Source organism: Anastrepha ludens, chromosome 6 (assembly GCF_028408465.1).
Source record: "Anastrepha ludens isolate Willacy chromosome 6, idAnaLude1.1, whole genome shotgun sequence".
NCBI lineage: Eukaryota > Metazoa > Arthropoda > Insecta > Diptera > Tephritidae > Anastrepha > Anastrepha ludens.
The window spans coordinates 60,911,808-60,933,611 of NC_071502.1; the positions used below are offsets into that span (position 1 = coordinate 60,911,808).

Genomic DNA, 21,804 nt, shown 5'->3' on the forward strand with positions numbered 1-21,804 from the left:
GTTAATGATTACTTCATCAGTATTCAAGAATACTACCATCAACAATACCACCTAAAATTCACCACGTGGTAGTTGAATTGACACAATTTGATGTGCCTCAATACTCTCCCGTAGAACAGCGATATTTTCAATCGCATGTTTTTATGACTTGTGCTTAGTAAATAAACTAAATTTTTTGACCCACACACTCAAAGTCGTTCAACAGTCGCATTTAATTCATGCCATTCAACAGAATAAAGGAATCCAGATAGATACAGACATATGTACACCCACGATCAAAATAATAAATACCCGACATTTTGACTATTTTTTTCTTTGGGGTTTTAATTTTCATTAGTTTTTTATAAAAATGTAATTCATACTATCCTGAATCTTATAAAAGGTGGCGCAAAATTAATCATTTTATTTTTTAATAATTTTTTTCACTAAAAAACAAAAAATGATTTTGAGTCATGCAAATCTGTATTTTGATCTTTATGTGCTCAATTTTTTGTCTGTTTGTGTAGTGCAGTGTCAAATATGATTGACGCACAACTCAATTTGCAAAAATTATACAACTCCATCTTTGTACAATATTTATAAAAATTTCACAAATTTTCAAATTTCAAACTTTTTAGACAGACTTAAAAAAAATGAGAACGCAGTTTTATAGCCCAATAAATTTTATTATAAATGCAAGTTTAAAGTAATTCAAAATTTTTGTTGATTTTTGATAAATTTTTCCACCGAAACCCCCTTTTTTCCATATAACGAGTGCGCGACATTTTTTATATGGTAAATTGTAGATCTTTTCTTAAGATCTGCCAAAAGAAGCAACATTGAGCTGTCAATATGAAACATTGCAATAAAGGAAACGGTGTCTTGAAAGGCCCTGCACTTTATGAGGCACTATAATATTTTCCCTGGACTGATATTTGCCACTCCTATTGTTGTTCCAACAATCTAACCACTCAAAATACACATTGAAGCGGACACTGAAATGGCTCCAATGTCGAGGCTTTAAGTTGGCAGTCACAGTGGCCTGACTTAAATTCTATCGGGAATGTGGCGGGAAGTGAAAGCTAGTTCTAAGTTAGGAAAGTTCAATCAATGATAACTCTTTTCAGCTTTATTTTATTTCACATATAAAACAACTTACCTTTATTTTCAAAAAAATTGTTTAAATTTGTTTTGCATAAAAATGAAAATGTGACATCCATAAACCTTAAAAGTTCTATAAAACCTGTTGCTTTCAAGACTTGGCTTAGCGAAGGCTCTATTTATAAGCACATCAGTGTATGTATGTATTTACCTTTGTAGGTACATATGTATGTGCCCGCATGCTCATAAATAGTCACATCTATGCACATACATACATACATTCCTAACTATTATCTCATTTGTATATTGAAATTTCCATTTAATAAATGAAATTAAATTCTTAATTAATGTTTGATGCTAGCATTGCAGAATGGAATTGGAATAAGTCGGAATAAATGTGATGAAATTCCAAAACTAGTTTGGTCTGAAATAAAGGAAATTCTAATGTTATTATTTACATTCTATATTTGCTGCTTTTTTTAATTCGTTTACGTCATTTTAAGCTACCACTTTTGCCTTGTTTAATATTGAATATTTTTTGTTTATAAAATTGAGAATTATTTGTTTGTCCACTACTTACATATTACACATTGTTGTTAGTTTCTACAGTCGTTGTTGCTTTGATTACGCTCCAATATTCATGCACGCTCGCCCAATCACTTTGGTATGCATATTAAGCAGCGAGCGAGTATTGTAGCGACCCGGGATGTTGGCCTATACGGCTGTATAGCAGACCAAGCAGTGAACCGATCACCCAGCGCCAAGGTAATCACCATTAAAATTAGCTCACGCAAACTTACACATACAGCTATTCAATTACGTTCACGTGTCATATGCAGATTACATACCTTTGGTAGTATTGTTATTGTTGCTGTTGCTTTTTTTGTGTTATTGTGCTCAATAAAAATTCGGAATAATTGCAATCAGTCAAGCGCTTCAAACTATTTCCAGTTCGCTGTTAACGTACTGTCTATCACCCACACATATGTATGCATGTTTGTATCTAGTATACCTGGATGTACCTAAGCAACTGCATATTCGGTTGGGCGCATGGCTAGGCGAACTGGGCGTGGTGACAATTTGAGAGCGAAATTATTTTTAAATACATACCAACATACTTATATGCATATACGTATATATGTATAAAAAAGCATTAAATTTTGAAGGTGTGCCAATTTTTTCGAGTTGAGAAAATACGTTTTCGAAAACATTAAAAAGCAGTATAAATACTACGTGCCAAATATTGATAGCACAAGTTCCATATAATTCATGCGTTGCAATATAAATATAAAATAATGACTTTCTTCTTTAAAGTTTATGCGACGCCCACAGACCGGAACCCAAATAGAAAATTTGCCCGGTTTTGGAAAAATTCCATGGGTCGTTGAACTTTTTGATATTTAGAAAATTTTTGGTTGGCAGATGCACAAATTTTCGAGCCACCTTTTGCATTTCGATAAAAATTGACATTATTGATTTCGTTCTGTCTTAGAAAATCCGAATATATTCGTAATTTTTATCGCAATGCTAAAGATCTTGACGACAAATTTGTGAATTTGCGTTATTATTCGTTAGTTATTAGCCGTTTGAAATTTGAGTTTTCTAGATTTTTATTTGTTTCAATTTTCTAATGCTTGTTGGCAATTTTGCGGGAGTGTCGATATATTCAATTAAATTAAATTTCGAGATGGTTTTGATACAAAGGGTTATCCAATAAGAGGTGTTATTTTGATATTCAAAGAAAAATGATAGTTTTTAATATAAATGATCGGATGTTTATTTCATTATAAAGAGGAAGATATGCCGTTAATAGTGGAAAATAACATCAGGCAAATTACCACCACGACCACGCTTACTGGATAATATCCTTTTCATGAAATTTTCCATAACCGAATTGCAAAGTGGCTGCCCTATGCCCTCGATAGCCTCACGAATTCCATCTTTGAGGTCTTGAATCGACCCTGGGCTGTTGGCGTAGACCTTCTCTTTCACGTGGCCTCAAAGAAAAAAGTCACAAGGTGTTAAATCACAAGATCCCGGTGGCCAATTGTGATCACCTCTTCGAGAGATAACACGGTCCGGAAACTTTTCCTGTAAAAGACCAATGGTTTCGTTGCTTGTGTGGCACGTAGCGCCGTTTTGTTAAAAATAAACGTTGTCCAGATCAATACCATCCAATTCCGGCCATAAAAAATCGTTAATCATCTCTAATATAATCTCAATAACACCTGTTATTGGAAGTATTTATACTTCCTTAGGATATTGTTATCTGAGTTTTATCAATTTCACCAGAAGGCTTGCAGATTGAAAATTTTCAGGCTATTCATATCACAAATTCCACCAATTCCACAAAATACTTTGTTGTGGGAATTTCAAATTAGCCTTTAGAACGTTCTTATTTTCAATATTTCTCATATTTTCCTCAAATTTTTTATGTTACAAAAGGGATGAAATGATATGCATTTCTCCTAATTTTGATCAAAAATTAACCAAACATAAATTTTAAGTCCATCGTCGATTGATAATGGATGATTGGATGATGGATTTGAAAATCATCGTCACAACGACGAAGGATGAAGGTAGTGTACCAAAATTCAGGATGGGAGCAGGGGAGAGATGCAGTTCCTTTTCTCCAATAAACCTTTTAATATTAGATGTACAAGTTTGCTTTCGTCGAAATATCCGTATGAATAATGTATTGTATTGCCTTGGTGGATTTGTGTTTCTATATTTACTCGTATATAGAAAAGGTTAATTTTTGTGCCAAATGCTCGTCATTTTTGGGAAGTTTTGATTTTGCAGTTGAGGCTCATCGAATGTCTCAGACAAAAGCCGAAAATGTTTCCACATCGCATTGTAACTGACGACGAAAAGTCGGTTTACTAGGATAATTTGAAGCGCATAAAATTATGCAATGCCCCTCGGCATGCAATGCCAAATGAAATGAAGGCAGATGTTTTCCTTATGTGGAACTTTTTCGGGGCAGAAATACCGTCGGAGGTTTGCCATGGCTTGCCGATGGGCGAACGCTATCAGATAATACTTTTTCTATTATTCTGTCATTTCGAACCCGAGAACTATCCAATGGTAGTTAGCATGAACTACTAAACTATTAAAGTCGAGTGAAACAACACAAAGGCTCGGTATACAACGCAATGAAGGAAAGACACCCTCAGTATTAAGAGAGACCAAACAAACTTATTCTCTCTCCAACATAATAACCTTCGGTCTCATGTCGCCAAAAGGTAAAAGGCAGACATGGAACACTGACATTGGAAACTTTACCTCACTCACAGTACTCCTAAGACGTTGTTCCTTTCGCTTATTATTTGTTTCGATCGATCATGCATGCTCTGGCCGATCAGCATCTTAATTCTTCTAAAGAAGTCGAAAAATGGAATTATCCGAAGCGGAATTCGTGCGCTCTCCGAAATGGTGTCCAAGAAAAAATAAAATCATTACGAGCCGAATCAGAGCTATAAGGCGGATGACCCATTAATTCGATCTCTTGAGTGCTCAGAAATTCTCTTGTGTGAGGCGATAGTGGGTTGTTCTTAATATAATTTTTGTCAGCCTAAAATCGAACTCGGATATTTGCCCTTGCCTGTTCAAGTTTTAAACTTCTTTTACCATTAGGAAATTACTAAATCATTTAATGATTAATAAATCTTAATGTAATAAATGACTGCGAGTTACTTCAGATTAAGTAGTAGTGGGGTTGTGGTGGCCGATAAAATGTTGCCTAATTGCAGTTTATTGCGTGTATAATTTTTACTTTGCTGCCGCTTAAAAAGCTTCAGCTTTACTCAAAAACGTGGTATAATATTTCGGTCCGTTTCAGCAGAATTTCGCATATCACATTTTTAACTGTAAACTTAGGAATTTTATGCATTATTTGATTAACTTCATCAGTAACTGGCCGATACGGATGAGTTATTTTTCATCACCACTCGCTTTAAAAATGATACTATTTTGGTCCGTTTCAGGAGCGTTTCGCATCTATTCCTTCTATTACAACTTTCACTGTCATTTGAATAGCTTTATCTACAAGTATTACTATTCTATTGAATCTTTCATTACTTTCATTTTCTTTTTAACTAAATTTACTCTAAAATAAATTCAGTTTCGCATGTAAACACTCGAAAATACCCTTTTCGATATACAAAATGTATGGGGAGCCAGGAGTCATTTTGACTTCATCATTTCATTCCGACTGACTGATTTTAATACTGAAGGCAGACGCCATCCAATGGATGTCGAAACCAACCGTCAGCTGGTCCAGTAGCGGTGGGTACGTGCGTAGGATGCTGCGAAACGTCGAAAAGAATGTTTAACAACTCATTTAATACCGGCTGAAATTTTTTTTGTGTATTGTTGACATTTAGTAGGTGCGGGTGCGCCAGCTAACGTTCACTTTCATTATTCATGAAAGCTAAATCACAAGTATAGTGAAGAATTTAACGGTATAAAAACGCAGTCCAAAATCGACCCCTGGCTCCCTGACTAAAACTGTTATTATATCCAAAGTAAGAGATGCTGGTTTAAGAGCAAATAGTTAGTTACTTTTTGGTAGGATTTGAATATCGGAAAAATATTTTTTATTTTATTAAAAATAAAAAACAAAAAGTTGAATGATTCCACTTCAAATGACTCAAGTATTTTAGACATTGTCTTTCATTTATCTAAAAATTGGTTTATTTGTAGACTTGAGTAAACTGAAGAAAATTTGAAAAAAGATATATTTTTCATTCGAAACATGTATCGAAACAATGAAAAAATGCGGGTATCTGTTGATAACATACGTAATGACGCTTTGATCGATTTCGCGAGAGCTGTAATTTGGACGGATGGCCGAAACTCAACAGTGGTCGTTCAAAATGCCTGCTAAAACTCAATATAGCGAATACAAGAACATTGTTAGGTGTAATAACTGGTCATTGTCTAATAGGTAACCATGCAAGAAGTCCCATACTATGATAGTTGTAGAAGCTGCTACAATGCAGAAGAATAGGAAACTATCAAACACCTCCTTTGTCAGTAAGGATTATATAGAAGAATACTTGAAGGATTAGCTAGAAGCAAACTTCACACGCTTGGAAACTAACGAAGTTAAGCTCTTTTATAAAAGCCCCAGGATGGTTTGAAAGGGATCTCATAGTGTAAGGAAAAAGTTCTCGTGGTATCACAATGGACCTACGACAGATCTAAGTGTGTAATTTTGGCAGCCTCCAAACCTACCTAGCTACCTTGGACTTAGTTTTCACTCATTTACACGTTATTTTACTTATTTACTCGCAAATCAATGGAACTATGAAACTTTCTGAGATTACTGAGTATAGTCTCAGCTATTAATGAAGAAAGTAGAAAAAAAATCTCATTTCCCAAAAAAGAGAAACAAAACTTTTTTCCCCAAAAGAATTTGTAACAAAAAAATCCTCTTGTTTTACAAAAAAGTTCTTATTAAAAGTATATTTTGCATTGAGTAAATATCAAAATTATTAATTTTTTTTTACAAGTAAACCAATCTTCAAAAAAATGTCCACAATGTCCAAAGTTCGTGTATCACTTAACATGGAATCGTTCATATATGACACAAGCCACCTCTAAAACATGTTATTTTACCTGAGGCTTTCTGTCATTTGTTAACGAACGTTTTAAAGAACCCACTATTTGCATATTTATTATGTAAAATGGTCAGATTTTTGTTAGAACGCTTCTATCACACTGTCCGTATACTGCACAAGGTAAATATTTTTTAAATGTACTTCCAGCCCTCAGCACTCATACACTATTTACTATCTCCGGGCACGTTGCGCTTTTTATGGGTGTTAATCCACTTGATTAGCGTTTACTATATTATCTATTTGTTAATGCCAATGCGTATGTTGTTGTTATTGTTGACGCGTCTTTGGTTGCACCATCACTTGGTATTTGAATTGCGTGAAAAAAGATGACGAAAGGCAATTGAACGCGACCTGAGTACGAGTAGGCTGGCGCTGATGGGCGGTGTAAATTTCACTTTTTTCATTTTCCTTTTGTTTTGCTTCAACAATGTACATACGCATGTATGTATGTAAGTATTTATGTACCTGTTGCGCTTATCAGCGCTGGACTTGACACTTTGTAGCCGATTGAAAAAAGCTACACAAGCCAACTTGAGCATTCAAACTGAAATGCTAATCAATTCGCATGCAAACACATATGGAAAGAGACACACTTTCACACAAACACTCACGCGCCCATTCACAAACGAAAATAAAAACATTTGTATTGCTAGCTCTTTTGAGGTCTTTTCTCACTTTTCTAATAATTATAGATTTTTTTAATTTTTCCAATAACTATACTTTTTAACACATACGTACATATTTTGTTAAATAACTACGGAAAAGATACATAAAATTACATACAAGCGGAAATAAAATAAAACAGAAAACAAAATCATTCACTCACGACTAGAATTTTTGCAGTGGAAAATACGGTTAAATAATAGTATTTAGCTGTCGGTCACCGTTGTTTTTTTTATTGTTTTTGTTCGTTTGTTTTGCATTTGCAATTTTCACGTTTCAAATCGTACGTCTATGTTGACTTGCGATCATCGGCGACAGCGACGCACAGCACAGCCCTCTCGTAATTAACGCGACTTGACTTGACGAAACTTATAATATAACTGAAAAAGCATTCGATGCGGTCGCTGAAGTTCAGAGGGGCTCAAAACAGCCAAACAGAGTCAACCATCCAACCAAAGAGTCAACTAAACAGCCACTCAGTCGGCCAACCGGGCGGGTAGTGACGTTCGCTTAGTCACATTAACGTAAAATCCCTCACATTCACACACTCCACCACCACCAAAACCAACAACAGTATTGTACTTAGCATTGTTATAGCTGACGTTGCTGCCGTTGTCAGTAAAGCAAATGAGACGAGACGTTGGAATGGTATCATATCAGCATTCACGAAGTTAGGCACGCTGGGCTAACGCGAATCTAGAACCACCACCATCGAGCCGCACCGAATTTCCAACTTGTTGATTGATCCGAAGTGCGGATTTCAACTTAGAACAAGCAGTGGGCGGAAATGGCATTTTAAGTGAACAAAAACTAAGGGCATATTTCAATTGCATATGTCGCATATTCAATTAAAACAACTACACTGAGTAAAAGTTAGGCTTTGTTTGATTAAAACGCTTGAAGGAATTTGTTTGATTTTCAAAATCCCCTGAGTGTAAGGTTCGATTCCATGTGAAGTGATATTTTGGGCATTGTCGTAAATAGTTCTGAAAATTGGTTTATTTGTAAGCGCGAGTGTGATACAAAAAGGTACAATGGCATCTTCATCGAAATATACCATATACATATATCAGATTGATAAGTGTAATTAATATTTTTTTCGCAGTTGAAATTTTATTATTTTATCAGTTCAATTCAAACCCAGTTTTATAAAATAATAAAAGAATACAAATACACTCGTACCAGTGCAAGGAAGCCAGTGTACAGTTTTTTAAATTTCGAAATACCATAATTTATTTTTAAATATTAGTAATGTGGCAACCCTGCTACTAATATGAAAATATAAACAAATTACGAAGCTTGAAAACCCCCTGTATCCGTAAACAATTTAGAAGTGAAACTAACTTCGTTTTGTATTATAGGCTTTTGTATAATAAGAATTTAACTGAAAAAATGTGAAAAGAAATTTATTATTTTGGGATTTATTTATTGTTGAAAATTTTGGCAAAGAGTTTTTTAAAGCGGGCTATATTTAAAAAAATTAATTTTAATTTTTTATGGTAAACTATAATTTATAAAAAGTTCTGTTTGGTAATTTTTTTAAAATAAATGTGTAACATTACAAAAACAGATTTTGTTTGGAACTTTTTATTACTTTGTTCAACATTTTTGTGAAGTTTTCATTAATTTTTTCTCAAAATGTTTGCAGTGTGAAATTTTTGGAGTGCAATATATTTGTTCGGTTCTTTTTAACATTTAAAAAAATTATTTTTAATTTTTTACGATAAACTATAATCTACAAAAAGGTATGTTTTGTAATTTTTTAAAATAAAATATAAAACATTAAAAAAACAGATGTTGTTTGGAACTTTTTATTACTTTGTTCAACATTTTTGTGAAGTTTTTATTAATTTTTTTTTTCAATTTTTGTAGTGTGAAATTTTTTTAGTGCAATATATTTGTTCGGTTCTTTTTAACATTTAAAAAAATCTTTTTAATTTTTTACTATGAAATATACTTTAAAAACTTGTTGGTTTTGTAATTTTTTAAAATAAAATATATGTATATAATAAAAACAAAACTTTTGACAAGTTATTTAAAATAAAATCAATAAAAATAAAATATGTGTAATAATAATATTTGGATTTTTGTTATTATATATATTTTATTTTTTTGGTTTTTTTCTTAATTCGTGAAATTTTTTTTTTCAAAATTTTTTTATGTCACTTCAGAAAAACATTCCCCCTCAGAATTTTTCTTATTTTTTTATTAGTAGCTGAGACTATGCTCAGTAATCCCTGAAAGTTTCATAGCGGTATTCCTATAACTGTTCAAGTTATATTCAAATATGTACAGTGAACCAGTCAAAAAATATTGTCACCCAAAAACTGAACACGTCTCCAGAAAAAACTATTGGGTACGTAAGTACAGTGTACTCTCAGATGCTTAAGTTAGTTCTTGAGCTAATTCAGGCCTCCGAATTTTTAAGTTTTTTGGACGGTTTTCAAAATAATTGTTTTCTGAAGAAAAATACCTAACATAGGAGTATTCGTTTTTCTTCAACTATTGATCATTTAAAAAAAAATTCGTGGATGAAGTATTCCGGAAATTATATTTTTCATATATGCATTTCATTTCCTGCATATGCCCAATTAAAATTGTTCATATAAGTACGGAAAACTTTAACTTTTACTTTTATATAGGCTTCGTTTGTTTGGTATTTTCACTCTTTGCTTCTTCCAAAACTAAATCAAGACATTGGCTGTGTCTAACTTCCCCTAAGACGATATGCCTCCTAGTAAAGATTTTGCCGAGTTTATCCAAGATCACTTTTATTGCATTACCGAAGGCTTATGAGTATAAAAATACTAGACGCTATGGGAATATAATTAAAAATGAGAAAAGTTCGGTGGCTTAACCTGCAGCCTATGTTATTATTATCGAAGTATACATATTTGTATATTTCTATGTCTCTTTGAATGGATTACAAAAATCAGATCGCTTTAGACCTTATAAAATTGTATTCACTTGGGCGAGAAGTGATGTATTCAGCGTTCTTTACCCGATTAATTCTGAGGAATTGATGCATTACAAGTCAATAGCAAAGGCAATCTAAACCAAGAAGAAGGTTAAATAATAGGCCAATGGTGATCGTGAAGGAATGTTTGCTAAAGTTCGAGCAAGATTCCTTAGACAGAACTATTGAAATATTAGTTAAAACTCTGCAGCTAAGAAAAATGGCAATTTCACTTTGTATTTAACTAATTACATTAAAATTTTATAATTTAAAAATAGTTTCTATAAAACTCCCGAACATAAATTTCTCGTATTTTGCTAAAATTTTACTCCACTGTGCCCAGTATGTATGGTACATACTTACAACAACAACATAAAACTCGCATTCTATCGAAGCGAAAATGCTTTTTTATTGATTCACGAACCGGCTGTTAGGTTGTAAGTATGTCTGTCTGTCTGGTTGGATGGATGAATGCCGTGTTCCCTCGGAGGCTGGCGAATTTAGGGTTTCGAATGAGCAGCGACCACAACAAACAGTCTCAACTGAGTGAATGAATGCAAATGCGCTCTCAGTTTTTCTTTTGTTTGCAATTGGGGTGTGGGATAAAAGTGGATAGAGACAGTGTCGATATTTTGTATTTATTTTCATCCAGTAGTAGATTATAAAACATTTCAAATCGGTTGCAGTTGATACAAATAAATTTAAGAAAATACAAAATAAGAATTTATAATAAAAATAATTGAAAACTTTGTGCTGATTACTTAAAATTTCAATTCTAAAATTCATTGGAGCATAGCTATATTTATATACAAAAGTTAAAGTCGGTTCTAAATAAGTTAAACTACATAAAATTTAATTAAAAGATTTCATTTAAAAACACACTTTACTTGAAAATCTTAATCATAGGCGAGTTAATTGCGTTCTAAAGTGATATTACGAGCAAGTTTGAAGTTACTAAAAAATGTCGTGCATTTATTTTGATGGAGAAAATGCGTGACACTGACACTGAATATTATAAAAAACAACCCGATTTTTCAGTAAATTAAAACGTGCACTTTGTTATGATAAAATTTAATAAGCAATAAAGCAGCATACCAAAAATTTTTCTAGAAATTCTAATTAAAAACCATGCATTTAAAATGAATAAATTGTGGATTTTTTCTGTTTTTTGTATAAAATTTTGAATTTGGATTTATATAACTTTTGAGTTATACTTTTGTAAAAAACAAAAATAATGTACATTTCAAAAAAAGAAGAAAAATAGTCAGGTTAAATGTTGATGTTTAGACGCGGGGTGTATTCTTCTTGTCATATGTCATATGCGTCATTTTCTCATGACGTCTAGTAATTCGTAATGCTGTCGTTTAATCAGGTGACATTTTTTGTGTCAAGATAAAACATTACGAGTCTCCACACTAAAAACTCAATTACTTTACTCCAACTTGATCTTTAAGGTGATCACTTTCTCAGCAGAATTTTCAAATTCACATTCACGCTAATTGCAAAATTAAGCTTAAGGCGTAGATAATGGTGAAAGTGAGTTTTATTTTTAAAATGTGATTTTAACAAAATATTTACCGAAATTGATTTGCATTTGACGGCAAAAAGTAATCCGGTAAAACAAGATTATTTTTAAGATGAACTGTGTAACCTTTTCTCTACGTTTTGCACTTCATTTCTAGCCTAACTGTACATCAAATGTCTGCTTAGGATACATTAAGCTTCAATACTCTAATGACATATCGGTATATTGATGTATGTGTATGTGTGCCCATATTTCCTATAATATTTTTGCATTACCTTGAATCAAACATTTAGCCAGTCGTGTTTTTCGTTTACTAATTAAATAACCTTTAGTCATTTATTATCGCTTATTAGGAAAATAATTTATCTGTTTTTATTGGTGTTTTGTGAGTATTTTGTAAACCGTTATTAAAAATTTTGCACTGGTTGAAATAAGCAACAAACTTTAAACAAAGCTGTTTTAGTCTAACCTCAAACTACGATAGCCACTTTAGCTGAAGACGAAACCCGATTTTTCGACACTTTCTTTGAAAGCATTTAACTAAAAGCATCTGGAACACACGCTCCCATATCACACAGGCAATTATCAACATAAACGGACCATTTCCACTGCGAATAGTATTTCAACATGTACAAGAAGAGGTATCATAAGAAACACTTCACACATTTGCATGCTGTTCAAAACTACCAGGTGAACAAAGGAAAATATAAACATTTTAAACGTTTCACGGTACGGAAAGAGCGATGGTTCATTCACGACCAAAATTGTAAGTAGTCGAGAAAGAACACTTTTTAGGTATTTATTATTTTTAATTAATTATTTTCCGCATTATTTACTGTTAACATATCCAGTTTTAAACAAAAAATTAACAGAGGAAAGTAGCTACCCTCATAGACCAACAACTACACATGATTTCCAAGAAGCATTTTTTGATGCTTTCTATGAAAGTAATGAATTAAAGAAACCAATTATACGAGATTTGTTCACTCAACAAAACCTCACTACAAGCAAGGAAACCCCCGAAAATATTATGCCGATCACCACAGACGAACGCCTTTTGGAGGGCACACCTGTAGAAGGGTCATTTCCAAAGTGTGTGCGGGAAAGTGTAAATGGTAAGTTGTCGTAAATATAAGAAATAAACTTTTTTATAATTTAATTTTTTTCTTTTGCAAATAGTAGATATATATTTACAACAAACAACATTTGACAATTCTTCAACCCCGATTATCAATTCAGCGTTGCCTCAATCCACAATCGAGTTTCCTGCTTGGATTCCAAAACAAACTTCTCGAATCGCGAATAACATCAACAGTGCTGCTCTGGAACATCCATTGAAAAATTTCGATAACCATTCAGCTGATCCTTATATAATTATAGATTTAAACGGGCTACCAATATCCAGTAAGGAGCTCGGGAAAATCATGCCGATTTCATAGCGAAAAGAATTTATCAACATTTGAAAGGAGACGATTTGTTGATTGTAAGAGCTACAAACACAGGTTTGGTGTGGAATCAGTTGTAAAATTTGTCTCATAGAAAAGGCGTCTAGGAAAGGTACTGATTCCGTGATGAATGTTCAATTTTGTGATTTGAAGAAAACATTTTTACGAGATTTGACTAGATTTGAAGTTTATTGTTTATGAAGTTTATTAAAAAATAGTTTATTAAATGCCAGCTGATCTCGTTGAGATTGATTATTTAAGGTAGATACTTCTTACTTTTAAATTATAAGAAAATATGTGTATGCAAGTAAATTCGTTTGTGAATCTTTTCCGTTGTTAAAAATAAACAAAATGTGCTAGCTTATAAACAATAACATTAAAATTTCTCAAATTGAATTTTTCTTGAATTTTCAAAAAGTTGTGTGATAATGTATGTATAAGCACAAAATTTGGTTGTTTTTAGTTCTTTGTGATCTGAAAGGCGGAATTGTCATTAAGAGCCCCATGTATGGGCCCAACTTAACGGCTGTATGTAACAGCATAACGGAATCGAGATAGATATACAAACGAGATAGATAGATATACATGCATACAGAAATGTTCAGATTGGTGAGAGAAGTCTATTTAGCCTTGCCTGTCCGTCCGTGCGCACGATAATTCGAACAAAAATTAATATGTTTCTATGAAACTTGGACGCTTTGTCCAAGGTAGTTTAGTGGTGAAAATGGGCGAAATTGTTAAATAGCCACGCCCACCTCCGTATAGCGGTAATTTGAAAGAAGAAAAAAAAACACATTTTCTTCTTTTAAATAATGCACAATGATCATATTTGGTACATATTAAGAATAAAAAAAAAACAAAAAAAATTAACACGACGCAAGTAAAATTAAAAACAAAGGGCTGTGCGAGCTAATAAAATTAGCACCAGTTTTATTGCATTCACCAGTCATTTAGTACTAACCTTAAAAAGACATCACTTAAAATTGCATGTTCGTGAGTTTTGTGCTAAGAGTGACGCTACTTTTGTTATTCTTGTTAAAACAATCGATCAAAAAGAATTTCGTGTTTTAATTTTACACTGCTTCTTCATGGGGAAAAGTACCGTTTAAGCGAAGAAATTGCTTTAAGAGTGTTATGGGGTGGTCGTAGAGACACCGATGATGCACAACTCAATGGTTGGACGTCCATGAGGCGATAATATCAGAAAGCAGCAAAGACATCCACCAAATCGTTTTGAATGATTCAAAAGTGAAGTTGCGTAAGCCGCTTGCCGGTACAAAATTTCGTTCGAATGAAGAAGATATCGCTGAAATTGAGGTCTATTTTGTGGCAAAAGATAAATAGTTCTACAAAAGTGGTGTTGAAATGTTAGAGCCACGCTGGAATGATTGGATTATTCTTGATGGAAATTATGTTGAGAAATAAGGCCAATTTTGAACGAAAAAAAGTGTTTTCTTGGTTAGGTCCGGGACTTTTCAACCCATGTGTTAAAATTGTTTGATTTTAAAGCTAGCCAAAATTAGGTTTTACTAAAGTGTGTGCTACTTGTTTCTATTCCGTTTGATCTATTGGAATTTGGCTGCACAGTTGCAAGTAGCGTAACATTAATGGTGACACCTATAAACCGGTTATTAAAATAATTCCTAAGTAATGCCATGTCATCCGAATGGATACAAACGCTTCGGCTCTGAAAGTATTCGATGCGATACCAGCTGGTGATAGCAGAGGAAGAAGAAGACCTAGTCTGCGTTGGAAAGATCAGGTAGAGAAGGACTTAGCTTCACTTGGTGTGTCCAACTGGCGCCGGTTAGCGCGAGAAAGAAACGAGTGGCGCGCTTTGTTGAAGTCGTCCAAAATCACGTAAGCGGTTATCGCACCAATTAAGAAGAAGAATGCCATGGAGTTTTATAAATTGACTCATTCAATCTATTTGCAGATCTACGATAGAAAACATGATTATTTCTTGGACGCCAAGCTGTGACATTCAAAGACAAGATAACGTAACAGTTCTGTATCCCGTTTGTGTAACCGTTCTCTAACAATTTCTCGATTAAAATTGCCAATTTGACGTCAAAACTACGTCACTCTCACTTTTTGTGTTTTGTTTAAAAATTATTGAGTTGAATTGATCGACAAGTTTTTTTTTGCTTTTGCGTTCCCACGACAGTCGGTGCTACGTAACCGGAACGACCCGGATTTATATCCGGCCAAGGACTGCCATTCAGCCGCATTCCCCGTATATGTTTGGGGAATGTTTATGCTGTTACCACAACAACAACAACACGTTTTTTTTTTGGTAATATATTAATTGAGAAATGGGATATAATCTATGTAATGACATTATAATGGACAATTTTGTTGATTTATTACAGAAACGAGTCACTGACGATTTAATTACATATTAGTTGCTCATAATATCTTAATAGAAGAAAATACATGAATCTTTCTCCTGCCTTTAAGATTCTCGGGGCGCAGAATTCTACATCGAAATTGTACGACGGCATAGAGTCATATGAGTACAGTCGGGAGAATTCATCCAATAAATATCCCTGAATCCTTTCTAATCGATCAATTTATGAAGAAGAGATCTTACTAGGCTTAAATAAATGCTTTTTAGAATCACAGGATTTATGAACTCGCTTGAATTGCATACAAGGCGAGCCTGTTCAATATAAAGTCATTAGAGCGAAAACAACATTTACGTGTATTTTATTTTTGCTATTTGGTGGTGGGTATGTCTAAGTTTCAACCATAATATAAACCAACAGATAAAACAATAACAACAAGGTACTTTACCATTGCTATTCAAACCATCGGATCGCAGTAACAAATCAAACAAAAAAACAAATTAGTTGCAGTAGTAACAGCACCAAGTATGAATTCACCATGAGTTGAGTACAAAACATTTATCGAAAATAAGAATCCATACCTCTAATATTTATCAGAAACACTAGTATCATAAAAAAATGTCGTGACGCATTCTAACGTTAATAACCGGTAAAGCAATATTCCTAAACTGGGAACATTGAAAAGCATGGACCGAAGTTCGGGTTTAACAGAAAAGCAGTTTCCACAGTGAACGAAGTGAAGATTACAAGGCTCGGAAATCTAAATTGTGAATATGTATATAAGTATGTTCGGCAGAGAGTAAAACACATTTATATGTGTATATTAGTGATGCAATAATTAGCGGATAATTTAATAATTTTGATCCCAAGGTTGCGGCATACTTTTAAAGTAGTCCCGGGGGTCATGTTGAGGATTAAAAAACAATTCAGTGATTGAAAACACTGACAACTTTTTTAAAAAAAAAAAATGGTTCTAAAAATCACATATTTATCAATACAGACAAATCTTAAAGAAATACTATTTTTTAATTGCTTAAATAATAAAAAAAAGCACGATTTTTCCATGTTTTTGTTACGCAATAGGTTTCGTGAGGAGCCAATCCTGGTTCTTAAGTTGGCAACATTTTAACATAATAAGGCAAAAATGGGAAATTTTGTGTTCGAGTAAATGTTAGCTAAAGATCAACGCAAACAAGTCATACACGATTTGGAATTAGTTCATAACTACCGGTCGGGAGTGCGTAGATGGCCGATCATGAAACAAAAAGTTTTTTCTAATTTTCCCTCGGCAGACAATGGCAAAAATAGCCAAAAATAAAAAACCATTTGTCGTTCGGAGTCGACTTAAGCCTGTAGGTACCTCCATTTGTGGAATAACATCAAAACCCACAACACAAATAGAAGGAGAAGCTCGACCAAATACCGGGATTAGAGAACAAAAACAAATGTTAATCGTCGAAAATCACTTTATTGTTTTTCAAAATATTCTCCATGAAGATCTATATACTTTTGCATGCGTTTGAACCAATTGTCGAAGCACTTTTGCCACTCTGAACCAGGTACCTCCAAAACATGCATTCTGAATGCCGCAACCGCTTCTTCAGGTGTCAAAAATCGTTGACCTCTCAGTTTTTTTTTACGTACGGGAATAAAAAGAAGTCATTCGGTGCCAAGTCAGGACTACACGGCCGATGACCCATTAATTCGATGTTTTGAGTGCTCAAGAATGCAGTTGTTTGAGCCGATGTGTGAGAGCTCGCATTGTCCTGGTGAAGAGTGATCCGTCTTTGGCGATTGGTTTTCCTAATTTCTTGGAAGACAACTGGCAAACAAATGGTTGTGTACCACTCAGAATTTACTGTTCTGCGTTGTTCTAGTGGTACGGTTGCGACATGTCCAGTTTTTCCGAAAAAACAGGCGACCACTTACTTGGAAGTGCTTCGTGCGCGAACAACTTTTGTTGGATTTGGCTCATCTTGAAACACCCATACAGTCGACTGCTGTTTACTTTCGGGGTCATACGCATAAATCCATGATTCATCACCTGTCACGATGTCATAGACGTGTTTCGAAGCCCCGCGATCGTATTTTTTGAGCATTTCCTTCGACCAATCTACACTAGTTTTTTTTTGAGCGATTGACAAATTGTGTGAGATCCAACGCGAACAAATTTTTTTGACAGTCAAATGAATATGCAATATTGAATGTATGCTGGTCCCACTAATGCCTAAGATTGTCTCAATCTCACGATAGGTCACATGACGATCTTGCAATATCAGTTCGCGCACAGCATCAATGGTTTTCGGAACAACAACTGATTTTGGACGACCTTCACGAAATTCGTCTTAGAGTGAACTACGACCACGATTGAATTCACCATACCATCGATAAATACTGGTCCTTGATGGAGCTTCATCGCCAAAAAATGAATTCAGTTCATCCATGCAATGTTGCTGAGTTAATCGTCGAAAGTTGTAAAAAATAATCGCACGAAAATGTTCACGATTTAATTCCATTTTTGGACCGAGATTAATCTTTTAAGTTACTGTAAACAACACAAATAGCGCTGGTATTTCAAAACGTTCTGAGTACGTAAAAGCCAAAAAATGTCAAACTTTGCGATACAGCTGTCAGTTGCCAGATTGCAACACCAGGGTTGCCAAATCCCGACATATAAAAGGCACCCCTCGTACACGCCAATTATTTATTTTTATTTTTTGTACCAATGGTTAAAATAATAAATACAATGTTTTGACTCCTCTTACTTTGTTTTCTTAATTTTCATACATTTTTTATAAATTTACCATATAAATTGATGTCTAAGATTTTGTGCAAGATTTATAAAAATGCTTTAGAAAAAATTGTCGTAATTCGTTACACGGAGAAAATGGCAAGACCATCAGAAAAAGAATATCAAAACTCAATGAAAATTTTTAGCCAATCCAAACTCGCACTTTATTAAACTAAAATTTGATTGGCTATAAAAAGGCGTATCCAATTTTCGCTTTAGAAATTTTATTTACAAAGTTCGAAATTTTGATGAAAACTTTTGAATTTTCATAAAGCCTGGAGAAAGGCTTAAAGTTTTTTTTTATGATGATTGTTAAAGAATGAAGTATATTTTTATAAAAACGATCGATGATCTCTGCAGCTAGAGCCCATAGTTTATTTTTAATTAGTTATAATAAAACAAAAATTTAAACAAACAGCAGAAAAGTTTTCAAAACTAAAGTATCGTGCATTTATTATTAGTATTCTCAGCTTGATTTTTAAAAAAATGTAAACAACAAAACTAACTCATTTCGATTGATTGAGATGAATTATTTGCAAATTTTCAATTCAAATAAATTTACCCCAAATTAAACTGCTTCATAAGAAATTAAAAATATTTTATTGTGAATAAATTTTGTAATAAACCAATTTTGATTTCTTTCAATTCGACATTTCCAATTTTTCATTCTCCCGGGATATATAAACACTAGTACCGGAATCCTCGGGACTTAAAAAATACCGGCATCCCTAGCACGTACATAGGGGCATAACATAGCGTCAATTTGCAATGGGGAGCAATTAGTCGTCTGCATTGAGGATGTATATACATACATATGTATGTACTTATGGACTTTGTTGTTTGCTTGTCAGCCGTTGATGGCATGCCATTTAAACTGTTGCAGTTCACCAGATGTACGAATTATCAAATGTAGTGTAGGTGCATATATTGTGTCAAAAAAGTAACGGGAATTGGTCAATAAAATCAGATGTATTTATTATTCATTCGAATCTATTTTATAACTCTTTACGAAATAACTCAATTATACCAACGAATTTCCTATAATTAAACCACACTAAATAATTACGGCGGCCGCTGTAGCCGAATGGGTTTGTGCGTGAGTACTTCGGAATTCAGAGAGAGAACGTTGGTTCGAATCTCGGTGAAACACCAAAATTAAGAAAAAGCTTTTTCTAATAGCGGTCGCCCCTTGGCAGGCAATGGCAAACCTCCGAGTGTATTTCTGCCATGAAAAAGTTCCTCATAAAAAATTTTTGCCGTTCGGAGTCGGCTTGTAACTGTAGGTCCCTCCATTTGTGGAACAACATCAAGACGCGCACCACAAATAAGAGGAGGAGCTCACTGTGAATTATTTTTTATTTCTTCTATCATTTGAAAACGCGTGTCTCGAAGAGGTCATTTGAGTTTTCAAAAGAGGAAGAAGTCAGCAGAAGACTTTGATACTCATGCGGTGATTGTTTGATGATTTTTGTTGAATTCTTACCCAGTAATTCCACTGGCAACACAATGGACCCTAGGGTTCTAAGTGAGTTCTTTATACAGATTAGCCAGCACTACCTACTACATATACATTATCAGAATGTTCATGTTTTTTTTATTTTTCCTTGTTCACTCGTCTCGGGAGCCTATGTGTAGGCCTCGACAAGACTCTTCCATCGTATACGGTTTTGTGCTGTTGTTTTTGCACCGTCCCATGAGATGTCGGCATCTGCTAGTTCGCGCAGCATCAACCTTCTCCAAGTTTTTTTGATCGACTGCGTCCTCTGCTCCCTTGCGGGTTCCAGTCAAGTGCCATCCTCGTGCTGCTGGTGGTTTTCTCAGTGTGTGACCTATCCATCGCCACTTTCTGCGTTTGATTTGCCTAAGAATTGGTTCCGCGTTCGTTAATCTCCAGAGCGTACAATATCGTGGTGCAAAATACCTTTTAACTTATTTTAGTCGACTTTATTTAGTATAGAATTTTTTGGCATAAAAGAAGTACGAATTTGTTAATATTAAAAAATCCATGAAATCGCCGAGCAAATTATAGACAGTTGAATTTATATTATAATTGAGCTAAAAAAAATTATTTCTCGTCTAATCTTTCTCAACTGAGTATTCATACCTTTGTCTTCCATAAATCTGACCTTTTCGGACTGACCTTCGACGGAGAGCAAGTTGGATCCGTTTTGTTGGAATCTTTAAATGGCCAGTTCCGGGTACTTTTTGACAGAATGCGCATACATTCACAAATATGTAATGCATATAAGCTTAGAACACATACAAAAATACAAGAGTAGCACTCATGACAAATAGAGAACCACAATTGACCTAACAATAGACTAATTCTCAACTGCTTAGTTTTGCTCGTAATCAAGAGGCATTTAATTAAAAAAAATGCAATTTAATAGAAGCCATTCATGAAAGTGGTTGCAAGTGCGTTGAACGAGTGCGTGCAAGTTCACATGTCGAGAGCATTAAAAAATGTATTTAATAAAGAATGACTGAAAAGTGAAGCAAAAATATATAATTGCAGAGTGCATACGGTAGTTGAGAACTTGCATATACAGGGTGGGCTATATAGCGTTTGCTTTTTGAACCACCTATTTTTTTGAGAATGGTAACACAAATGTCATGTCAAATGTGTTCATAATTTACCTAAAGGTTTGACATTTACGAAATGGGACGCTATACGCTTGAACAAAATTGGGAAATATTGAAAACCTACTTCCAAAGTGGTGAGTCTTCTTCTTCTTCCGCGGTTACAGTAAATGGCGAGCGTTGCCGTGCCATGTTCAACGAGTTTTTGTTTCCAAAAATTGAAGAGGATGACATGGACGACATTTGGTTTGAACAGGACGGTGCAACTTGTTACACTGCTAAAGTTACACTCGAACTTTTGGCTACCGTTTTTGAATTCCGATATCAATTGGCTGCCTCGGAGCTGTGATTTAAGCCCGTTGCATTATTTTTTGTGGGGAGCCGTTAAGGACAAATGCTATGCGAACCATCCAGAGACGATTGATGCTTTAAAACACGAAATCGAAGTTGCCATTCATGAAATTGGAGCCCAAACAATCGAAAATGTGCTTAAAATTTGGGTTGATCGATTGGCCTTTTGTAAAGCCAGTCGTGGCAGTCATTTGAACGATATTATTTTTCATTCATAAATGGCAATGTTCAATCTTCCAAATAAAAAAAAAATTTTGAAAAAATATTGATCAGTGTTTTTTTATAGCCGATTCAAAAAGCAAATTTTACATGGCCCACCCTATTATATATGGATATAACTTCCCGAAATCATAATTTTTCTTTTTGCTAAGACATGGAGGACCACAGCTTAAATCAAGAAATGAAGATACATGCAGTTATCGTCGTTATTTGTGCAAATCA

At 34.0% G+C, this 21,804-nt stretch overlaps 2 protein-coding genes and 1 long non-coding RNA gene across 6 annotated transcripts in view; 2 read left to right on the plus strand and 1 right to left on the minus strand.

The window, feature by feature from the left end:
• The window catches only part of LOC128868776 (sorbin and SH3 domain-containing protein 1), a 139,151-nt gene extending 131,322 nt beyond the window's left edge, over positions 1-7,829 (minus strand). Inside the window, exon 1 of the mRNA XM_054111278.1 lies at positions 7,531-7,829. The gene's annotated coding sequence lies outside the window, so the exon portion shown is untranslated. The remainder of the gene's footprint in view (positions 1-7,530) is intronic.
• Positions 7,830-12,111: 4,282 nt separating this feature from the next.
• On the plus strand, positions 12,112-13,689 carry LOC128868782 (uncharacterized). 4 transcript variants are annotated; one of them, XM_054111290.1, is made up of 4 exons: positions 12,112-12,233; positions 12,303-12,614; positions 12,700-12,963; positions 13,028-13,689. In XM_054111290.1, the coding sequence occupies exons 2-4, from the start codon at positions 12,476-12,478 to the stop codon at positions 13,285-13,287; spliced, it is 663 nt and encodes a 220-aa protein (XP_053967265.1). In that variant the 5' UTR covers positions 12,112-12,233; positions 12,303-12,475; the 3' UTR covers positions 13,288-13,689. The 4 variants fall into 4 exon arrangements, with proteins under 4 accessions (XP_053967265.1, XP_053967264.1, XP_053967262.1 ...); XM_054111289.1 differs by having other exon boundaries at positions 12,312-12,614; XM_054111287.1 differs by lacking the exon at positions 12,112-12,233 and having other exon boundaries at positions 12,240-12,614.
• Positions 13,690-15,891: 2,202 nt separating this feature from the next.
• The window catches only part of LOC128868785 (uncharacterized), a 45,897-nt gene continuing 39,984 nt past the window's right edge, over positions 15,892-21,804 (plus strand). Inside the window, exon 1 of the long non-coding RNA XR_008455159.1 lies at positions 15,892-16,424. This is a non-coding gene — a long non-coding RNA (uncharacterized LOC128868785). The remainder of the gene's footprint in view (positions 16,425-21,804) is intronic.

Bases quoted from the DNA above. Each gene is read 5' to 3' on its own strand.
- LOC128868782 (XM_054111290.1), top strand. From the start codon at position 12,476: ATGTACAAGAAGAGGTATCATAAGAAACACTTCACACATTTGCATGCT. The intron at 12,615-12,699 runs GTAAGTAGTCGA...TAACATATCCAG, and splicing joins GTTCATTCACGACCAAAATT to TTTTAAACAAAAAATTAACA. The intron at 12,964-13,027 runs GTAAGTTGTCGT...TTTTGCAAATAG, and splicing joins TGTGCGGGAAAGTGTAAATG to TAGATATATATTTACAACAA.